Source organism: Tiliqua scincoides, chromosome 3 (assembly GCF_035046505.1).
Source record: "Tiliqua scincoides isolate rTilSci1 chromosome 3, rTilSci1.hap2, whole genome shotgun sequence".
NCBI classification, from domain to species: Eukaryota; Metazoa; Chordata; class Lepidosauria; order Squamata; family Scincidae; genus Tiliqua; species Tiliqua scincoides.
Window position 1 is genome coordinate 238913847 of NC_089823.1, and position 19150 is coordinate 238932996.

A 19150-nucleotide genomic window follows, 5' to 3' on the forward strand; every position below is an offset into this window, starting at 1 on the left:
CTGGCATTTTTCATCCACCTGCTTGTTGTATTTTTCTCTAGTCCCTTTTCCTATTTTAATTCCTTTTCTGCCTGCCTAGCCCATATTCATGGGCAAACTAGCAATGCCTGATTGCTTGCAAGCACTACTACGATTTGATTTTAAACAAGAAATGCCCCAAATAGAAGACTGCAAGGAGGTTTGCATGAGCGCTGACCACTGGGTATTACTCCCTTAACTGAGCCAGCAGCTCTCTGGGCCCTTCCTGACCAAGTGGTACAGTTCAGGGACAGCATTACTGCACCAGGTGATCTACAATCTCTGTAGACCCAGCCATAGCTAGGGAAACAGAAATGTTGGCGAGAACCTTGAAAACCATCATGAGAGAAAGAGAGCCCATGCAGGGATAGGGAAGAGCATCTGGCAAGGAGAATGCAAGTCAGCTATAAGGAAGGAGACATGGTAGGTGGGTGTCGTACACTTGGTCTCACTCCCAGGGTTTTGGGGTGCTCAGCGTTGTTGGTTCTGAACCCTAGAGCCCTCAAAGATCCCCTGTTCGGTAGTACTGCCACCACCCTGTAAGAGCCAGTGCCTCAGTCCAGGGACACCGAGACCCTCTAGGCTTAACTATATCCCTTGTAAGCACTGAGCACTTTCTTTACTTAAAGTCTCAGTTCTCAAGTTACTAGTCCACAATGAGGATTTTTGGTAGCTTGCTGAATGGCTAGGCAGGATTCTGAACCTTTGTCCCCAACAGACAATGAACCAACATGGTAAAAGGATTTTTACTTTATTAAGTACATAGGGTTATAAAAAGTTACAAAAGGCAGCAAATGCTAGAGGCATAAAAACTTCTAGGAAACATATCAGCATAAAACAACAAAGCTAACTGGCTAACTCTATTGTTCTCTGACTCTCACCTGGGTCAGCTTCTTTTGTAGATCCTCAGGTCAGTTACCTATGGGCCACATGGTCCTGGCGGGGCAGGATGTGCACCCACCACCTATCTCACCAAGAGACAAGACCAAAAGACCCTGTCCTCCGGAAGTGGGGCTGGAAGCTTGCCCTCTCAGCTCTTCCCTCCCCCCTGGAGATCTACAGCTGCATTCCATCCTTGATGGGCATCTTTCTGGCTGCCTAGGTGCTACATCATCACCTTCCATTGAGTTGTGAATTCTTAGCAGCTAGGACTGCAAGCCACTTCTGTGTTACTGTTTTAGCTTGGTTCAGGCTTTACATGTTACTAGGCCTAAACTGTACATATTCATGACAGTGGGGAGAGCCCTGGATGGCTTCTGACTCTTTTCTGAGATGCCCTGGGGTTCCTTGGAGGTTATTGGGGTCCCTCAATGAGAAGGCCAGTGAACACACCATAGTCAAGCAGCTACTCACCCACTGCTGTGTAATGGGCGTCAAAACCTGTGAAGCGTTCCTCGTTGGAGAAGTCCGATTTGAAGGTGAGGCTCAGGTAGGAGCCTGGGGACACAATCGCCTGCTGCCCTGGGGTCTGCTCCGTGTCTGTGGCCTCCCTCCCACAGAAAGTGGCCAAGAGCTGGTCTTCAGACTCAACCTGTCAAAGCCCAATGGGGGGGGGATATGTCAAAGGCTGGAAATATTGTTGTTTCATCAGCCGCTACTGACCTGGTCAACTTTTTCAGATTTGGGACTTGCCTTAACTTCAGCCTGTGCCATGCGAGGGATCCACTCTCTGATTTATTTTTTTCTATCTAGTTTAAGGCCCAATTAGATAAAATGATGGTGATCCATGATTGAATCTTGTTCCTTCAAATGTTTTCAAATGCAGCCAGAGAACAATGGCCTTGATCAAACCCAGCTCACACCTGGTCCAGTTCACTCACATGACTTGGGAGTGGGAAATTTGAATAGCTGTGGATTTTATACTAGCCTATCAGAACTTAGGGGAGGGCAGGCTCTCAAAAATGGAATAAAAGAGAGCTGCCTAGTTGGACTGGCTGAACAGTAGTGTAGCTAGGGGGGTGGGTACCCCGGGCCAGTTTACACAATGACACCTCAATGTCATCACATCACCCCTGCACCTGTGCAGTCACTCCCTCCTCTGTGCATGTGTGGCCCTGGCCCCAGAAACAGCTCCATTTGGAGCCGTACAGGGGCGGGCAGGTCAATTTTGCAGCATTTGCTGTGCAACCATTGTAAGTGCTGTCACCCAGATGGCAGAAAACCTTCACTCCACCGTAGGGGGGCAATCGACTCCCCTGCCCTGGCTTAGCTACGCCACTGTGGGTGATCAAGATATACAGCGCTTGCAAGGTGCAAGCTGGGCTTTGCAAGATGACCCTAAGCCAAGGCGCAAGCTCTGATTCTGAGCAACTGAATAAGGAGTCAACTCCTGGGAGAAGACTGCAAATATAAGTGAATGCTTTAGGTCAGGGAAGTCTAAGATAGACTCTGTTTTCACTTTATTTTTTGAACTCAGCCGCTTGATGTAAGGTACATATAGAATTTGATTGTCTGTTTTTCCTCGTTTCATTTTAATCCCCAGTTAATATTTTCACACAACTGCTAGTGTTTTAATACCTAGAGTAATTGGCCTCTTATGTCTGAGATCTTGCTCAGCCTTACCTGCCACCCAGAGAAGGTTTGAGTGTGTGTGTGTGTGTGTGTGTGTGTGTGTGTGTGTGTGAGAGAGAGAGAGAGAGAGAGAGAGAGAGAGAGAGAGTCCCTGTGAGGATGGCAGGCAGTCCCCCAGCTGAGTGAAGGGATGGAAACATGACTTTCATCCTGCATTTCTAGTGGAAGTGGAATTTTTCTCTCATGTGCAGATACTGTGATCTCAGGGTGGGGAGAAGCATCATGTTTCCCAGGGGGGAACACGGTCCTTCTCAGCACTCCCTTGAAAATCATCACAACAGACAAGACAAAAAATGCAGGCAGATTGTAAATCCCCCTTCCTGCATGGAAAGTTGCCCTTTTAACCCCTGAGACATGCTTTTGACTGCATCTCTGCTTGTGACACTAGCGCATCAACAATGGGAGGGAGTTTCAAAAGAGATGAAAGTGACAGATGTGCAAAGTGTCATGAAAAGTGTGCTGCACTTATTATTATTATATTTCCAGACCGTCTCTCAAAAGTAAACTCTACCCAAGGCAATGCACAATAAAACAATAAAAACAGGGATTTGCAAGAAGTAAGGAAACCAGACATTGCAACAATAAAATACATTAAAACAGTAAAAGCCATTCAAACCTCAGGGCAAGCCAGACTGTCAATAAAAAGCTGGCAAAAGGAAAGTGTTTATAAAATCTTGCTTAAAACTAGTCAAGGTGCAGGGGATTGGGGGGTTGGCTTATGTTCCTGAAGAGCAGTATCCACAGGGGGGACAACGTGCTGAAAAGTCCTGGTTCATGTATCCCTCAATCAATTCGAGTAAGCGGCAAGCAGGTTATGAGACGATGCAGATTTTAAAGAGATGGTTAGGAGCCATTAGTTATTTCATTTATTTTTGTAAACCGCTTTGGGAACTTTTTGTTGAAAAGTGGTATGTAAATACTGTTGATGATGATGATAATAATAATAATAACAGGTATTTATATGCTGCCTTTCTTGGTCTTTATTCAAGACTTTATTCAAGGCGGTTTACATAGGCAGGCTTTTATCTAAATCCCTATTTAAATAGGGATTTTTACAATTTCAAAGAAGGTTCTTTCTTTCAAGAAAGACTACATTCAAGGTGTTTCATTCCGATCTGGCTTCACATTCTGGCCTCCATCCTCCCCCGCTCATCTCATGATTCACATCTCAATGCATGGGCTCAGGCTTTTGAGACAGCCTGTTTCCACTAAACCCTAAAGGTTTTAGAGGTCATAACTAGCATTTTGAACGCAATTTGGAAATGAACTGACAAGTGCAATTGGTGTAGGATAAACATGACTGCATGGCACCCTTGTAGTTGATTCTGAACCAGAATGTTTTCCTGAAAGCAGGACTAGAACTGAAAGGTTGAAACTACAGGGAAATACATTTAGACTAGACATGAGGAGGGATTCCCTAGCTAACACTGCCTGGCCCTGGAACAGCCTGCCTGGTGCATCTGGGAGCTTCCCCTTGACTGGAGATTTTCAAGCAGAGGCTGAATAGTGTAGATGGTGTAGCAGAGGAGGGATGCTGTAGTTGCCTGCACTTAGCAGGAGGTCGAACTAGATGACCCCCAAGATCCTTCCTAACTCTAGTATGCTATTATTTAGACCATGTTCAAAGGCCAGGGACAGACTGCACTTGCTCCCAGTGTGGAAGGGATTGTCACTCCCGAATCGGCCTTTTCAGTCACACTAGACGCTGTTCCAGAACCACCTTTCAGAGCGCGATACCAGAGTCTTTCGAGACTGAAGGTTGCCAACTAGTAACTAGTAGTTCAAAGGCAGTGCCATATTATGAAGCAAATGCAGGGCCTTTGCAATGATCAACACAACAAACCCAGAGTACAAACATCCATTGGAAGCACTGGGGAGATCCTGTATTCAGGTGGGATGGGTGTCCAGCTACCAGCTTGCAAAAGGGCAGAAAAAGGGCACTTTTAAAAGATATGCTCTATTTTGTTTGACCACAACTGGGATTTTAGATCCCATTTGCATTCTTAAGGCATCACTAACACCCCAGATTCTTAGGGCGAGGTGGTCCCAGACCCGAAGCCATAAATCACACTTGGGCCCAGTTTCCTGGAGGAAATGAACCTTCCCAATCCCTGGTAAGTTAAACAGCAGCCAGGCCAATAACATGTGGTTGAGCCGGAGCGTAGCTTTCCGAAATAACAGACTCGTTTTGAGCGGTGCCAAGTCTCCAGCCTTCCGAAGCGCCCACCACACCCTGCCCCTATGTAAACTATTTTCTTTCTTTTTTGCCACAGAACTGGAAAGGAGAAATTCAAACGTGCTGTGGCATCGGCAACCAGTGAAGTCATGCAACCAGTGGAAACTTTCCATCGGGTTGTCTTAATTATCACTGCTTAGGAATAACTGAAGACAAACTCACTCAGGAAGATAATTTCCACCAGTTCAGTTATTATCCTTAAAAATAGTTGTACAGTAGGGAGCTGAGGCCTTGCAAAGTAGTCCAGAAAGACCAGTTGGAGGAGTGGAATTCTCTTTCTAACTGGGAAAGGGCTGGAGCACATTAGCAGAGTACATGTTTTGTATGTAGATGGTCTCTGTCCTAAGGCCAGGCAGCACCACTTGAAGGACTGTATGTTGCTGGGTTGTGGGAAAATTTCTGTCTGAGATCTTTGAGTGCTACCTAGATAGTGCAGCATAGAGAGCACAAAATCAGCCTAGGTAGTGCACAGCTAGTTGGACCAAAGTCTACCTCAGCATGTATGTCCATGTATGCCTTGACTGTACTCCAGTTTAAAACCACCACTATTTGGGTATGTGGTTGTGCTTTGAAGTGCCAACAAATTACACTTCAAACAAAATTTCAAGGTGAATTTGGACAGCCCAGCTCAGGCAAAGTTGCCAGAAATTAGGAAAGCGGGAAGGACTTTTGCCAGAACTAGTGAAATTCCTCACATCTGTGCCTCCCATAAATTACCATGGATGATTTATTGAGAAAGGCAATCCTTAAATATCATTCTTTTATTGTGCAGAAGTATTGTACTTCTGTAGAATGGTAAAGTAAATCATAATCATAATCATTATCATAATAACCAACAACCAATAACAATCAAGCAAAGATTCTTTGGGACTTCAGATTACAGACAGAGAAACATCTAGAACAGTGGTTCTCACACATTTAGCACCGGGACCCACTTTTTAGAATAAGAATCTGTCAGGACCCACCGGAAGTGATGTCATGACAGGAAGTGACATCATCAATCAGGGAAATTTTTAACAATCCTACAGCCCAATCCTATGAATGTCTACTCAGAAGTAAGTCCCATTAGAGTCAGTGGGGCTTACTCCCAGGCTGCAAGGCGGGGAGTTGCAATCCCATTGCAGTCCTACCCATATTTACCCAGGAATAAGTCCCATTTACTATCATTGTTAAAAGAATATTTATAGTAGTGTGTTAAAAGTACAGACCTGTCACATTTCCCCAAATGCAGTCACATACCATGGTAGCATCAAGTCTAATATATTAAAAATAAAATATTGAAATGATTGGGGACCCACCTGAAATTGGCTCGTGGGCCCCAACCCACAGTTTGAGAAACACTTATCTAGAACACAATACACCTGACATAATTTTTTTTAAACATATATCTAACAGTAGCTGACAAAAAGAAAATATCTCAATCAAGTTGGGATCATTGATACTGCAAACCTAGGTGACAGTAGCATTGAAGATATAGAACACAAGATATCAAGACCTGTGAGAAGAACTTGGGCATCTCTGGGAGAAGGAGGTCAATATTGTGCCAATTGTCACTGGAGACCTTGGAGCAGTGCCTGGAGGTCTGAAGGAACACCTCCACATTCTCGGCCTGCAGCAAATTATATCAGCTTAGCTCCAGAAAACAAGGTTGCTTGGAAAAAGAAAAAGCAAGAATCCTAGAAGGTATCTCTGAGATTCCCAGGATCTTGGCTAGATCTCAAAATGCAGACTATAACCAGCCCAGCATAGGCTGTGGATAAGAATAATCATAATAATCATGATAATAGAAACAAAAAGAGGGTAGGAGAAAGAAAGTTGAAGAGGGACAGATATTCATTAATATAATTTCTTGCACAGTATTTATACATTGACGATGTCTCCTACTGCTTTGCATAATAATCAATCTCTGTCCCTCTTCAAACTCTCCTCTCCCATCCTCTCTCTCTCCTCACTCTTCTCCCCATAAGACTCTTCTAATAACACATTGCTTGCCCCCCTCCTGAGTAAATATGTGCTTGCCATGACTACCCCTGACTTGTGACATGGTGCGTGGATACACATCTCAGATTCATGGCCAGTTGCAACTCCCTGGTACACACCCCTGAGTTTTTGAGATTACTCCTTTCCAAAATGTGGCTATTCCATCTTTATCATGCCCTTCATCTGGGAAGCTCTTGCTTCTTGCCAGCACGGGGCTGCTTTCCCAACCAATCAACATAAAAGCAGCCCTGACAGGTCGGTGAGGCAGCAGCAAAGTTATTGGGGGGGGGGGGGTTTGAAACAGTAATTATTATTACTGGTATCGCACTGGACCATGTAAGCGGGCCCTCCCCTTCACCATCGGAGCCATTCTGGGCAGTGAAAGTGACTGCCCGGATTGGCGCCAATGGTGAGGGGAGGGGCCTGCTTACACACACATTGTGATTCCTGCAGTACATACCGCACTGCCCCCCTGTAGTTACGCTACTGCGATGAAGCTGAAAGGGAGGGTCATCCAATGAACCTCTTACAGTGGCGTAGCTAATGATTGTGTAGCTTGGTGCCAAGCTCACAATGTTGCCCCGGAAGTGATGTCACAACCGGAAGTGATGTCACGCCTGGACTTTTTAAAAAGTGAAAATTGGGAGGAACCCATCTCCTCCCCCCAGCAGCTCACCACCCACTTGCTCTACTGCCTCCCCCCAGTCAGTGGCATAGCTAAGGCATCTATCTGCTGCCTGGGGTCAAAGAAGATTTTGTACCTCGCCCTCCATGACAAAGTCAAATTTAATTAATTAAGTAAATAAATAAAAAGTTATTGGTTCCCTGATGTATCATAATAACATCTCATTGGCATTCAGAACAATCAGTCTCATAGGTCAGTTTTGAGTTAAAAAAAACCACCTTTTGTTCCATAAGGCAGTTGTGTTTTCATTTTCTGGTTAATTGGCCATAACTTTTGATAGAATACAAATATTCCAATGCAGTTTGTTTCATTGCATTCTGCATTAAATTACCTTTCCAATGATATATAACATGATGGTATTATCCATACATACCAAGATTTTCACAATTTTGGTCACTAGTGTCAAGCTCAGCTTGTTGCCCCCTAAAGTTTGATGCCCAGTGCAACTGCTATCCCCTGCGCCCCCTTAGCTATGCCACTGGCCTCATGCCTGACTGAGGACTTGTGCTCTGATTTGCCCACTCCCCTTCCCTCCTGTCCTCTCAGCACTGCACCACACTGGCTTCCTGTGATGGAGCCTCCCTTTGCACCTGATGTGGACACCACAGCGAAGGGGACTGCTGCAGGCTGCAGAGTAGGAGGCAGCCTTGGATAACAAATGCCATTCATTTTGCGTTTCTCTTTCTAGTGCTGTGACTTGGAAAAAAAATATATGAGAAGATGAACTCTCACAGACAAGTGTGGTTTTTATTTTGATTCCAAGGGCTCTGGTATGCCGTATCCTACTGAGTGTTCTCCAGAGTTTCACATCTCAAGCCACAAATGCTGTCTTTTCTTGCAGAGTTCCCTTCTGGTGCTGCCTTTGTCCCACTCCATCAGCCAACGCAGCATGTTGAGCCAAAAGGCATCAGAATAATTTGTTAAAGCCGTACACGAGCCACACACCCACACTCTCTGCCAGACACATGACACGACTTTGATCGGTGTGAAAAAGGCAAAGCAGAGCCCCCCCCCCCAATCAGCACGTCATCTTGGGTGAGTCATTTCGCCTTTCCAAGAGGTTTCCTTTCTCCTTCTTTTAGAAGCTGCAAGGTGTTTGCCTGCAACTACTCCCACCAGCAGCCTAGTTATCATGAATGTTGTTAACCCATGTCTAGGCTGCAACACTTCAGACTACAGATATCGAGGGATATCCTGCACAGAGCAGGAAGCATCAGATGATGGCAGTGACGTCCCTAGGGAGGTACGGACTGCACCAGGTGACACACTTGGGCGGGGGGTGACACCACTACTGGTCAAAATGGTGAAATCATGGAATTTTCAAATAATACCAACATGTTAACATATCATTGGATGCCTAATTTAATGCACAATGCAAGGAAACAAACTGTGCTGGAATATCTGTATTCTATCAAAAGTTATAGCCAAATAACCAGAAAATGAAAACACAACTGCCTTATGTAACAAAGGCTGCAATCCTAACCACACTTTCCTGAGAGTAAGCCCCATTGAACAAAATACAACTTTCTTCTAAGTAGACCTGGTTAGAATTGTGCCCAAAAAGCGGATTTTCTTGATCCAATACTGATCAATGTGACTGATTGTTCTGGGAGCCAATGAGGTGTTATTATGACACAGCAGGGAACCAATAAGGTGTTAGTATGAGTCAGCTCTCATTTCCATGTGCCCTCATTCAGTTGTGTGAGTGACATCAAGTTGGCCACTGTTCTTTGTTGCTTACTGGTTTGTTGGCTGACCTGCTATTACAATAAATAAATAAAGTTAATGGGGGGGGGGGTGATACCAACCCTAGGGATGCCTCTGCGTTCAGGCTGTGTGCATGATATTGTAATGTATTATTGATGGTCTGGGACACAAGGAGGTCCATCATTGGGGTGATGCAGTGAGGTCTCGTACCTGGTGATGCAAATTCTAGTGATGTCTCTGGATGTTGGAGATGTTGATGAGCTCTTGCTATAACCCAGACTTCAAGTTAAGAGGCAGGTTCATAAAGTTTACAGAATGTATGGTGAAGAGGGTCCCCTGGAACCTAACCCCATTTTCCCCAGCAGGCTCAATGATTCAGTATCTGCTAACTAGGTATCCACTAGGTTTTCCCGGAACCTAACCCTAGCAGGTAACAAGAACTGACTGTGGTTAGCAGGTTCAGTGTGGAATGGAGGGTTAAAGAGATGAAATTAAGTGAGTACCCTAAGGCAAGTGGATTGATCAAAGGGGTCACAAGACCAGGCTCCAGAGTCTATTTGGCTCCGGGTTGTTGGATGGGATACGCTTGAGCAAGAAGTGCACAGTCTGCCATAAAGGCCAACTGGCTCTGGATGGTTAATGGAAACCTGAGCTGTCTTGACTACTTTGGGGTTGACAGTAATATGCTGGGATAATCAGATGAGATGCTGCTTGAAGCCAGGGTGGAAACACCCAAATGAAAAGAGGGAAGAGACTGTGCAGTTAGTTAAGCTGTTTTGCCCCAGGTAGGAAATAGTACTGAAGGGGGCAGTGGTGTAGCTAGAGGGGGTGCAAAGCGCTAAGTTTTGCAGGGAGCCTCACTGCAGTGTGCAAGCAGCCCCTCCACCTCCCCTTCACATCCAGGTGTATGCCTCCATTTTGTTCCGCTTACCTGGAATGGCTCTGAAGGGGAAGGGGAGGGGCCACTTGCACGCCACACTGAGGCTCCCTAAAAAAACCTAGTGCTTTGCACCCCCTCTAGCTATGCCACTGCCTCAGAGAGTCAAGCAGGCTGGGTGGAGAATCTCCCCAAATGCCCAAGTCCAGTTTCACAACCTTCTCACTAATTCAGGGAGAACGGTGGCGCAGCTCTCTCTTGTTTTCATCTACAGACTCGTCTCTGGAATGTTTCGTAATGTAATCACAGGAATGTGCAAATCCTTGTGCTGCATTAGGCCAATGGAAAGCTGCCTTCCACTGAGTGAGGCCATCTTGCTCAGCATTGTCAAGTCCATTCTGTCCTGCCTAAATGCTTGGATGCGAGCATTGAAATAAACATGTAGTACTAATGTAATGTAATGGCTACAGGTTAAATCTGGATTCAAATCCTAAGTAAGGTGGAACCGCTGGGGCTGGTTATTGGTGATGCCACCAGGCCTTTAAAAGGGGACTGATGGAGGAAGATTCTAGAACAGGTCACAAGCTGTTAGGGGTCTTAGCAACCACCTGGTTTTAGAAGAAGGCTTCTGAATGCAGGAGCAAAGGAGGGCACCAGGGTGTAGGTGCCTTGTGGTCATATGTGCTCCCTGATGCATCTGGTGGGCCACTGAGATGCAGGAAGCGGGACTAGATGCTTTGTCCTGATCCAGAGGGGCTCTTCTTATGTTCTTAAAGTCCCAGGTTCCATTCCTGGCAGCATCTTCAGATAGAGCTGGGGGGAAAACCGCTGTCTGAACAGCTGCTGCCAGTCAGTGCAGGCCACAGTGAACCGGCAGGCCCAGTGGTTTCACTGGCTACAAGGCAGCTTCTGATGCGACGGTTTTCACTCACAAGGTTGTTGCGAGGTTGAAAGGGAGCAGCCCACCTCCATTCCCTTTGACCTTCTTGGAGGAAGGGCAGAAGCTCAATGCAGGGAGTAGCAATACAATATTGAAACACTAGGCAAGACAAACAACGAGAGTGAGCCAGAAATATTCCACCACGGAGTCCCATCCACAGCAGAATCTGTCTCCTTGTAGCACCCGTGCGTTGAATCTGAGATTGTATATAATGTAAGCTGCATTTGATATGAATGAACTCCCCAGTGGTCCTCATTCCTGCACAGTGACGAGGGATGGCTCAATAAAAGCTGAGTCCTAGTTGCAGCAGGAGCAGCTCAAGCCCTGCTGCTCGCTGGCTGGCTGGCTGGCTGGCTCTCCCCCCCTCCTTTCTGTTTGGTGCCGCAAGGAGCCATCTGGAGCATTTTAAAAGAAAGCCTTGGTGATTTCCTGCAGACGAACAAGGAGGACGCAATCTTCTCCTGGCATCCTTGTGGCAAATTCTTTCTCTTCTGGCCTGGTGACATCATTCCCCCCTCCCGAAGCCCCTCACAATGAAACACCCTCCCAGTGCTGGAGCTCCTACTGGGGCTCCTCTGTGCAAGGTAACAACTCCCAGACAGGGACCCTGTCTGAATTCCTAATGAGATGATTTGAATAGGAATGTACCCCCCTTGTTTCCGAGAGGGGGGCATGAGAGGCGAAGGATGCCGTTTTGTGCTAGAGATGCCAACACTGCTCCATCCCACGGCAAACACACTTGAATAGCAGGATCTAAGAACTGTGAGAAAGGAGGAGGGACACCCCGATGTTCTCAATTCGAGAAGCCTCCAGGCTGCCCCATCCTGACCCCTTTTAAGCTTTTCTCATGTGGTGGGACAACTTGAAACACACTCTCTGGCTTTCCTCTTTTGTTTTGTTTTGGCTGGTGTTGGAGCAGTTACACTGCAGGACTTAGAGCTCTCAGGTGCCCCGGAGAGGGTGTCCCCAAGCTGACATCAGGCCCTGGAGGCAGGGGTGTAAGAAGCTGGACAGGGAGGGGTGAAAGAATATGAATGGCCCTGAACAAAAAGGTGCACCTTTTCCTTGATTTGAGTGTGCTTTCTGGAGGTATTTGAAAAAGGGAGCAAAAATACTTAGATCAATGACAGGTGGACAAGCAGGGGATTTAAAACTGATGGAATTTAACTAGAGCAGAGGTTTCCAGACTTTTTAGCATCGGGACCCACTTTTTAAAACCTATTGGGACCCATCCTGTTACGTGAGAAAAAAAAAAGAGGGACAGATATGACTTGGGAAGGGGTGGGCCATATCCTAACCCCCTTCCCAGATCAGACAGTCCTACATGGGGGCACTTGGACTTCCACCACATAATAGCTGGCAAAGATCTGAGTAGCCCCTTGGGGCTGACTGGGGTGTTATTTGAGGCAAGGGGAAAAGTATCCCCTTTCTCCGAGGAGACCTCCAGCTGGCTCCCAACTAGTACTGGATACAGCACAGACCAGGCAGCCTGGCTGTGCCAGTGCTAGTTAGGACTGGGCTGCCCGCATCTCAAACCCATCCTCATTCACATGATGGCATGTGTACATTTGTTCACAACATGTACACAAAAGATACTTGTATCCAAACACTGCTCTCATATGCCATTCAACTCTCACAGCCCAATCCTATCTGGGCCTTCCACTGATGGAATTCATGTTCCCTCAGCACAAAGCCCAGGGTGCTGGAGCAGCAGTGGCTGTGACTGCACATAGGCCAGCATCGGTGGGTGTGTGCCAATGACCTCCAGAGCCCCTGTTGAACCATGCAAGTCGGTGGAGTTCTGGGAGGGGATTGGGACAGGGAATGGGACCAGCCAAGAGTGTGTTGGGGGTGGCTGGAAGCGGATATTGGTGGCAGCTCCTATTCCCCTGGTTGGGGCTCAATACAACCCTTGGACCCATTTGTATTTGTGCCAGGCAAAGAGCTGGTACAGAGCCAAGTAGGCCCACTGGGGACAAGGCAACAGCAAAGAAGGCAACAGAAGTCAAAATTTTCTACTTACCTCTCTGTCACGGCCTGGTTTGCAACTGGCCCACAGCATGCAGTGAAGGCTGTTCCAGCGCCGCTACACTATCAGGGCTGGCCCAGGATAGGACTGGTTGTTACTCACACAAAATTCACATGCCCACAGTCAAATGTTTGACTGATGCTGCAACAGTACTGTTTTCCTGCCATCAACACGCCTCTCCCTAGGCCTGAGTGCTCTCATTTCTTGAGAATTCAGACTCACGGGAACTTTCATGAAGATTCCATAACCCTAAACCAGGAAGGCCCAAGGCGATCCACTGCATCATCTGAACATAAGAACAGCCCCACTGGATCAGGTCACAGGCCCATCTAGTCCAGCTTCCCGTATCTCACAGCGGCCCACCAAATGCCCCAGGGAGCACACCAGAAGCCCCTGCTGACGCCGTCCCTGAAGGCTGCCACAGGTCCCCACTCTATCCCCCTATTTCTCACCTTGCTCCTGCCTTGCTTGGTTCCTTTAAACAAGCCAGGGAGTGCAGAACGCTCTAGGCACACTCCCAGTGTGTCCCACGCTTCCTGTTTTGTTGGGAAGGGACAGTGTGAGGAAAGAATAAGGTACGGAGGAAGGGGCTGGATCCCTGCCTGCCACACCACTTTCTGCTCACTTTCAGTTTGTGGGAAACTGACTGAAGCAGCTCTGTCTGAGGTAGGCTGGAGGGAAGCAGCGACAGACTCAGTGTGAGAGGCATCTGGGGCTTGTTTGCTGCTCCCTGCGACCAACACTTGATGTGAACGGCCTTGGTCACGTTTTGGATGCTCTGGCCATGCCTTAACAGCTAGGGGAGATTTGTTTCAAGCAGAGATTAGGTATGGGTATTAGGTTGGGTATTTCTTTACCCTGTATGTAATTAGTTTGTGGAACTCCTTGCCACAGGATGTAGTGATGGCATCTTGCCTAGATGCCTCTAAGAGGGGATTGGACAAATTTCTGGAGGAAAAGTCCATTACGGGTTGCAAGTCATAGTAGGTATGTGCAAGCTCTTGGTTTTAGAGGCAGGCTGCCTTTGATTGCTAGATGCAGGGGAGGGCACTGGGACGCAGATTGTGTCTGTTGTCTTGTGTGCTCCCTGAAGCATTTGGTGGGTCACTGTGAGATACAGGAAGCTGGACTAGATGGGCCTTTGGCCTGATCCAGTAGGGCTCTTCTAATGTCCTTATGTCTCTAGAGATCTTACTGCCAATAGCAAATTGACAGAAACAGCAGCCTGTATTTGTTGGAGTCGCCCCCCCCCCTTTGGTCAGATAGGAGATAGACCCCTTCTGGTATAAAGCATGCAGCAGAATAGTTAGAATGAAGTCACTGCATGTGACTTTTCCCATCACAGCGCTTCAGTGACTGGAGAAGCTGCAGCTGTCAGGAATTCCCCCTTCTGTGCAACTCTTGGGATCAGGATCTTGCAATCATATTTAAATTATGTGATAAATGAAATAACTGCAATGCACACAAGACGACTGGGGCAGAATGGATCACAGTTAAACATTTTTCGGTCTGACGTCAGTGGAAGAGACCAAGGCTCTAATTTGACATTACTCTAAGCCTGCGTTTCTCCATGTTTGTCTCCTGCTGCACCAGTTTGCACAGTTCACCTGTTGGATGTACCACTGGAAGCAACTGGCAATGCTGACATGCCCAGTTACTTCCTGATTGGGAGGCCAGGCTCAACATGACAAACACTGGTAAGAAGTTCAGGGCGGACTGGAGGGTTTTTCAAGTATGCAAGAAGTGCACACTGGAGCCTTGCGCACCAAGATGAGCCTCTCACTGCTGCTTGTCACGATTGAGCCAGCAGACTTGTTTTCTTTCAACAAATAGCAGTACTGGGACTCTGTGGATTGCAATCCTGATGCACCCGTTTAACTCTCTGTTGTTGCCAAGGTGCCAGTATGGATCAGACCCAGTGGTGGACATCCCCGGCCCCACACCCTGGGGCAAAGGCCTGAGATGGCACCCCCCCCAGGCGAGGCTGCTGCCCACCCCCACTCACTTGAGGCTCATGGAGCCTCGCATGATCACAGGCTACGTTGGGGAAGCTTCCTGAGGCTCCCTTGAGGCTTTAAAGGGTGCTTCTGGAAAACCGGAAGCAAAGTTTCCAACCCCATCGGGAGTCTCAGAGAGGCTTCCATGGGGTCCAAAAGGCTCACGCCTGGGGCATTTGCCCCATTGTTCTTAATGAGAGGTCCGCCACTGATCAGACCCCACCCTCATGTCTGCTACTCGCCCTGGAGAAAAAGTTCCCACTGAAGTCCAGTGCTTTGCTGGGCTACATCAGGCCCTTGGTATTTAGGTTCCTGCTGCCTCGCATTGACTTAGGATGCATTCCCCCCACAACTGTACCCTTAACCTCATCAGCAGTGCCATAATTTTTCTGGCTAAATGCCCGGTCTCCCCCCCCTTGACATTATGTATCCAAGAATGCTTTCTGTGGGATTTCACGGCTTTAATGAGCAGTTTATATATACATTACAAGGGGTGGATTATACCCTGGTCAACCCAATTAGCACATTCCAGGGCAGGCCAGGGAAAGGTTGAGGGCTGCTGGGCTTGATTTCCCTCCATAGGGGCTGCAGTGAATAATGCCGACCTCTAGTGGGTTCCCATGAAACGCTGAGAACTGATTTCAAAGAAAGGCCACTGCAAAATTTCCTCAGGTCCTGGTTTAAGAAGCACAAGAAGAGCCCTGCCAGTGAATCAGGTCCACCAAGTCCAGCATCCTTTTCCCAACAGTGGTCAGCCAGCATAGCTGCATAGTCTGCAAGCAGGAGAGGAAGGCAAGAGCCCTCCCCGGCCCTCCCCTTTCACTGCCAGCTGGTGTTCCGTGACCCCCTCTTTCTGAACATGGAGGTTTCAACAATTTCCATGTTCTTAGCCAACATCATGATTAAAGTCACCAATGGACACCTGTTCCTCCCCCTTCATGTTTTACATGTTCCTTCCCTCTCCATATTCCCTCCATGTTCCTCTCCCTATATGTGATATATCATTTGATGGGTAATTTAATGCAGTATACCACACAACAAACCATGTTGAAATATCTGTGTTCTATCAAAGAAAGAAAGAAAGAAAGAAAGAAAGAAAGAAAGAAAGAAAGAAAGAAAGAAAGAAAGAAAGAAATACGCAACTGCCTTATGTAACAAAAAGTGGATTTTCTTCACTAAAACTGACAAATGAGACTATTCTGAGAGCCAGTGAGGTGTTGTTATAACACAGTAGGGAACTAATAAACTGTTAGTATGAGTCAGCTTTCATTTCTATGTATCAGAGCTCATACTAGAACTCTTATTCAGTTGTGTGAGTGTCATCATGTTGGCCACTGGTTTTGTGTTGGTTACGGATTTGTTAGGTGACCTGTGTTGTTATATCTTAAAATAAATACATAAATAAAGTTAATGGGGGTGACACCAACCCTATTGATGCCACTGCATTTAGGCTATGTTGTTGGTATTGTAATTTATTCTGTATGTTCTGGTAGGGGAGGAGGTCCATCGAGGGGATAACGCAATGGACTCTTGCACTGGGTGACGCAAACCCTACTACCATCTCTGCACCAACACAGTCAAGCTAAGTAGAAAACAGGGTGAATGGCCAACCCTTGGAACTCTAACCCTAAGCTCTTTATAATCTCTCTTGCAAGTGTTTCTTCTTCAGAAATAGCAGGCTTGAGGGTCCTGACCCAGGTGGGATCATGGCTTATAGTGCTGGGGGTCTGACCCACATGTCAGTTTCCTGGCAAAATGGCTCCTCAGAAACTATCTGCCCACAAAATTGCCTTTTGTAGGTATGACACTTTTGGAAGCAAATAAGCCTCGCAGGGATTTTTGATGGGAAACTGGCATGGGGAAAAGAATCAGCGTCTCCCCTCCTCGTGTGCTCTGGCCCTCATCTGCATCAGGCCACCCACAGTGACTATTTCTAATGAAAAAAAAAAAACATGGGAGAGACAATTGCATCTTTAATATCATTCTCACTTGATCCTAAAACAGTAAATCGCCAGTTCATCGCCTAAGACCCAGAAACCCTCTGAGAGACAAATGCCTTAACTGCGGAGCTAAAAATGGAAACGTCTACAACTTGTGATCATTCTCCAGCTTCTAAAAGAGCCAGAGAGACAGCCATTGTTCCAGTGGGCTGTGTCTTTTTATCGTCCACTTCTTCTCTCTTCAGCGACTGGCGCCCCTCCCCAGGGACGAATCTTCTCTAGTGAACATGTTGACACCATGACCCTGGAGGGGAATCCCGCCAAACAAACAGTGAAGATTTAATTACCAGCCAGTTTGCAGGATGTAAATGATCTATGGACAAGTCCTCAGCAGGGGCAGGCAGCACACATTAACCAGGCCAGTTGAGCCTTCTGTTTAATCTGCTGTCAGAGCCTGTCCTCAGCTCTTTGGAGATGGGGGGGGGTGCAGTTGAGGGAGAACCATCCTGTCTGTAGCAGAAAGAGCATATCCAAAGCATGGATTCCATGAGTGTTGCAGTGGTGTCACTACGGGGATGCTGCGCCGGGTGTCACCCTCAGGAGAGGAGACAACACACTGTCTGTGCCTCCACTGGGTGATCTTCTGCCTGCTCTGGGCCCAGCCACTATGCCCTCTTGCCAACAACAGGGTTTTCACAGCTTGCCAGTAAGAACACAAATAACTGGGCCAGGAGTGGGCTGAAGATCACCAAATGGAGGTGGTCTGAAGGTGGGCTTTTTGCATTTAAAGCAATGCAATAACCCAGGAGGTCAGGGGTGATGTGATCACATCATTCATTACATCAACCCCAAACTTCCAGAATGCGGAACTTCTGCAGGCAAGCACCACACCGGCTGGCACCCACCCCAGGGACAGTGACTTAAATCTGCACTGTCCCTTTAAGGACAACCCTACCTCCAGACTTAAACTGGAAGCAACCCTGCCACAGGTCTGTGTTGTTAAGACTCTGCAAGCGAACCTTCTTGAACCCTGCTCCTCGTGCTAAGACCCTGCAAGTGGGAGGAGGCAGAGGTGGGCACCCTCTGCCAGTAGTGTAGCTAGAGGGGGTGCAAAGCACTAAGTTTTTCAGGCACCTGAATGTGCAGTGCAAGGGGTCCCTCCCCCTTCCTTCTGGAGCCATGCCCGGTTGCAAGAGCAAAATGGAGGCGTTTGCTTGGCTCGAAAGGGGAGGGGGAGGTGCCGCTTGCACGGCACATTCAGCTGCCTGCAAAACTTAGTGCTTGGCACCCCCTCTAGCTACGCCACTGCCTTTACATTCCTTCAGCGAAAGCTTTTATATTTTCAATTCCAAAGTTCCACGTGGCCCTAAACACATCCCATATAGCGGATTGCTGGCTGAACAGCTGCAGAATCTTCTGCACACAAATGATCAAATACTGTATGATTTTTGTCTGTCTCTGTGACAGCAGCTTTGGAATTCCATGGAACTGAGAAAAATGTGCAGAAGGGACCAGTGGCAAATGCTGGGCTCCCTCCAGGGAGGGCTCCTGTCAGTCAGAAAGATGCCTTGGCCAAAGGCATGTTCATTCCGTGGCATTTTACCAGCGGCGAAAGCCACAGAAATATGGAACCATTTAATTCTTCCCGAATCAAATCTGTCCTCAACTACTTCTATGGAATGCATAAGGCCGGCTCAAGATGTTCCTTCCTTTCTGCGCCAAAACGAATATTGCTTTTCTGATTCATGAATCAAATGTTACAGCCCCTGCTTCCTTTCCTTACATTTTAATTCACACTTCTGAGAACTTGGAAATCCGCCTTTCTTGGAGAAAACGTCTGCTTAGAGCCAGCCTGCACAACATGTGGTCCACCCGACCAGCTGCATCCAGGTGGAGTCCAGAGAAAGCCAAACTGGACGCACAGAGGGAGAAGACTGGGATGGCAGGCAACTTTTCCTTTGGTTGGAACAGCAGCCACAAGAAGGCCTGATCTGGATCAGGGCCACTGTGCCTGTGTCTCGTGTGTCTAACTCTTTCCCCTCCCTCGTGCCATTTCCTCAGTGGTAATCTGCTACGTGCTTCAAATGGGAAAAGGGTTAATTCAAGATCTGTAGTATCTCATTTTGGTTGCTGAGTTGTGAATGTAATGCCCTCTGCTCGTGCTCCAAGA

General features: G+C 47.3%; 1 protein-coding gene across 1 annotated transcript in view; it reads right to left on the reverse strand.

Annotated features, from left to right (window-relative positions):
* Positions 1-19150, reverse strand: part of MASP1 (MBL associated serine protease 1) — a 76669-nt gene that overhangs the window by 42424 nt on the left and 15095 nt on the right. The window contains exon 3 of the mRNA XM_066619215.1: positions 1372-1549. Within this exon, the coding sequence (XP_066475312.1) occupies positions 1372-1549 (178 nt within the window). The remainder of the gene's footprint in view (positions 1-1371; positions 1550-19150) is intronic.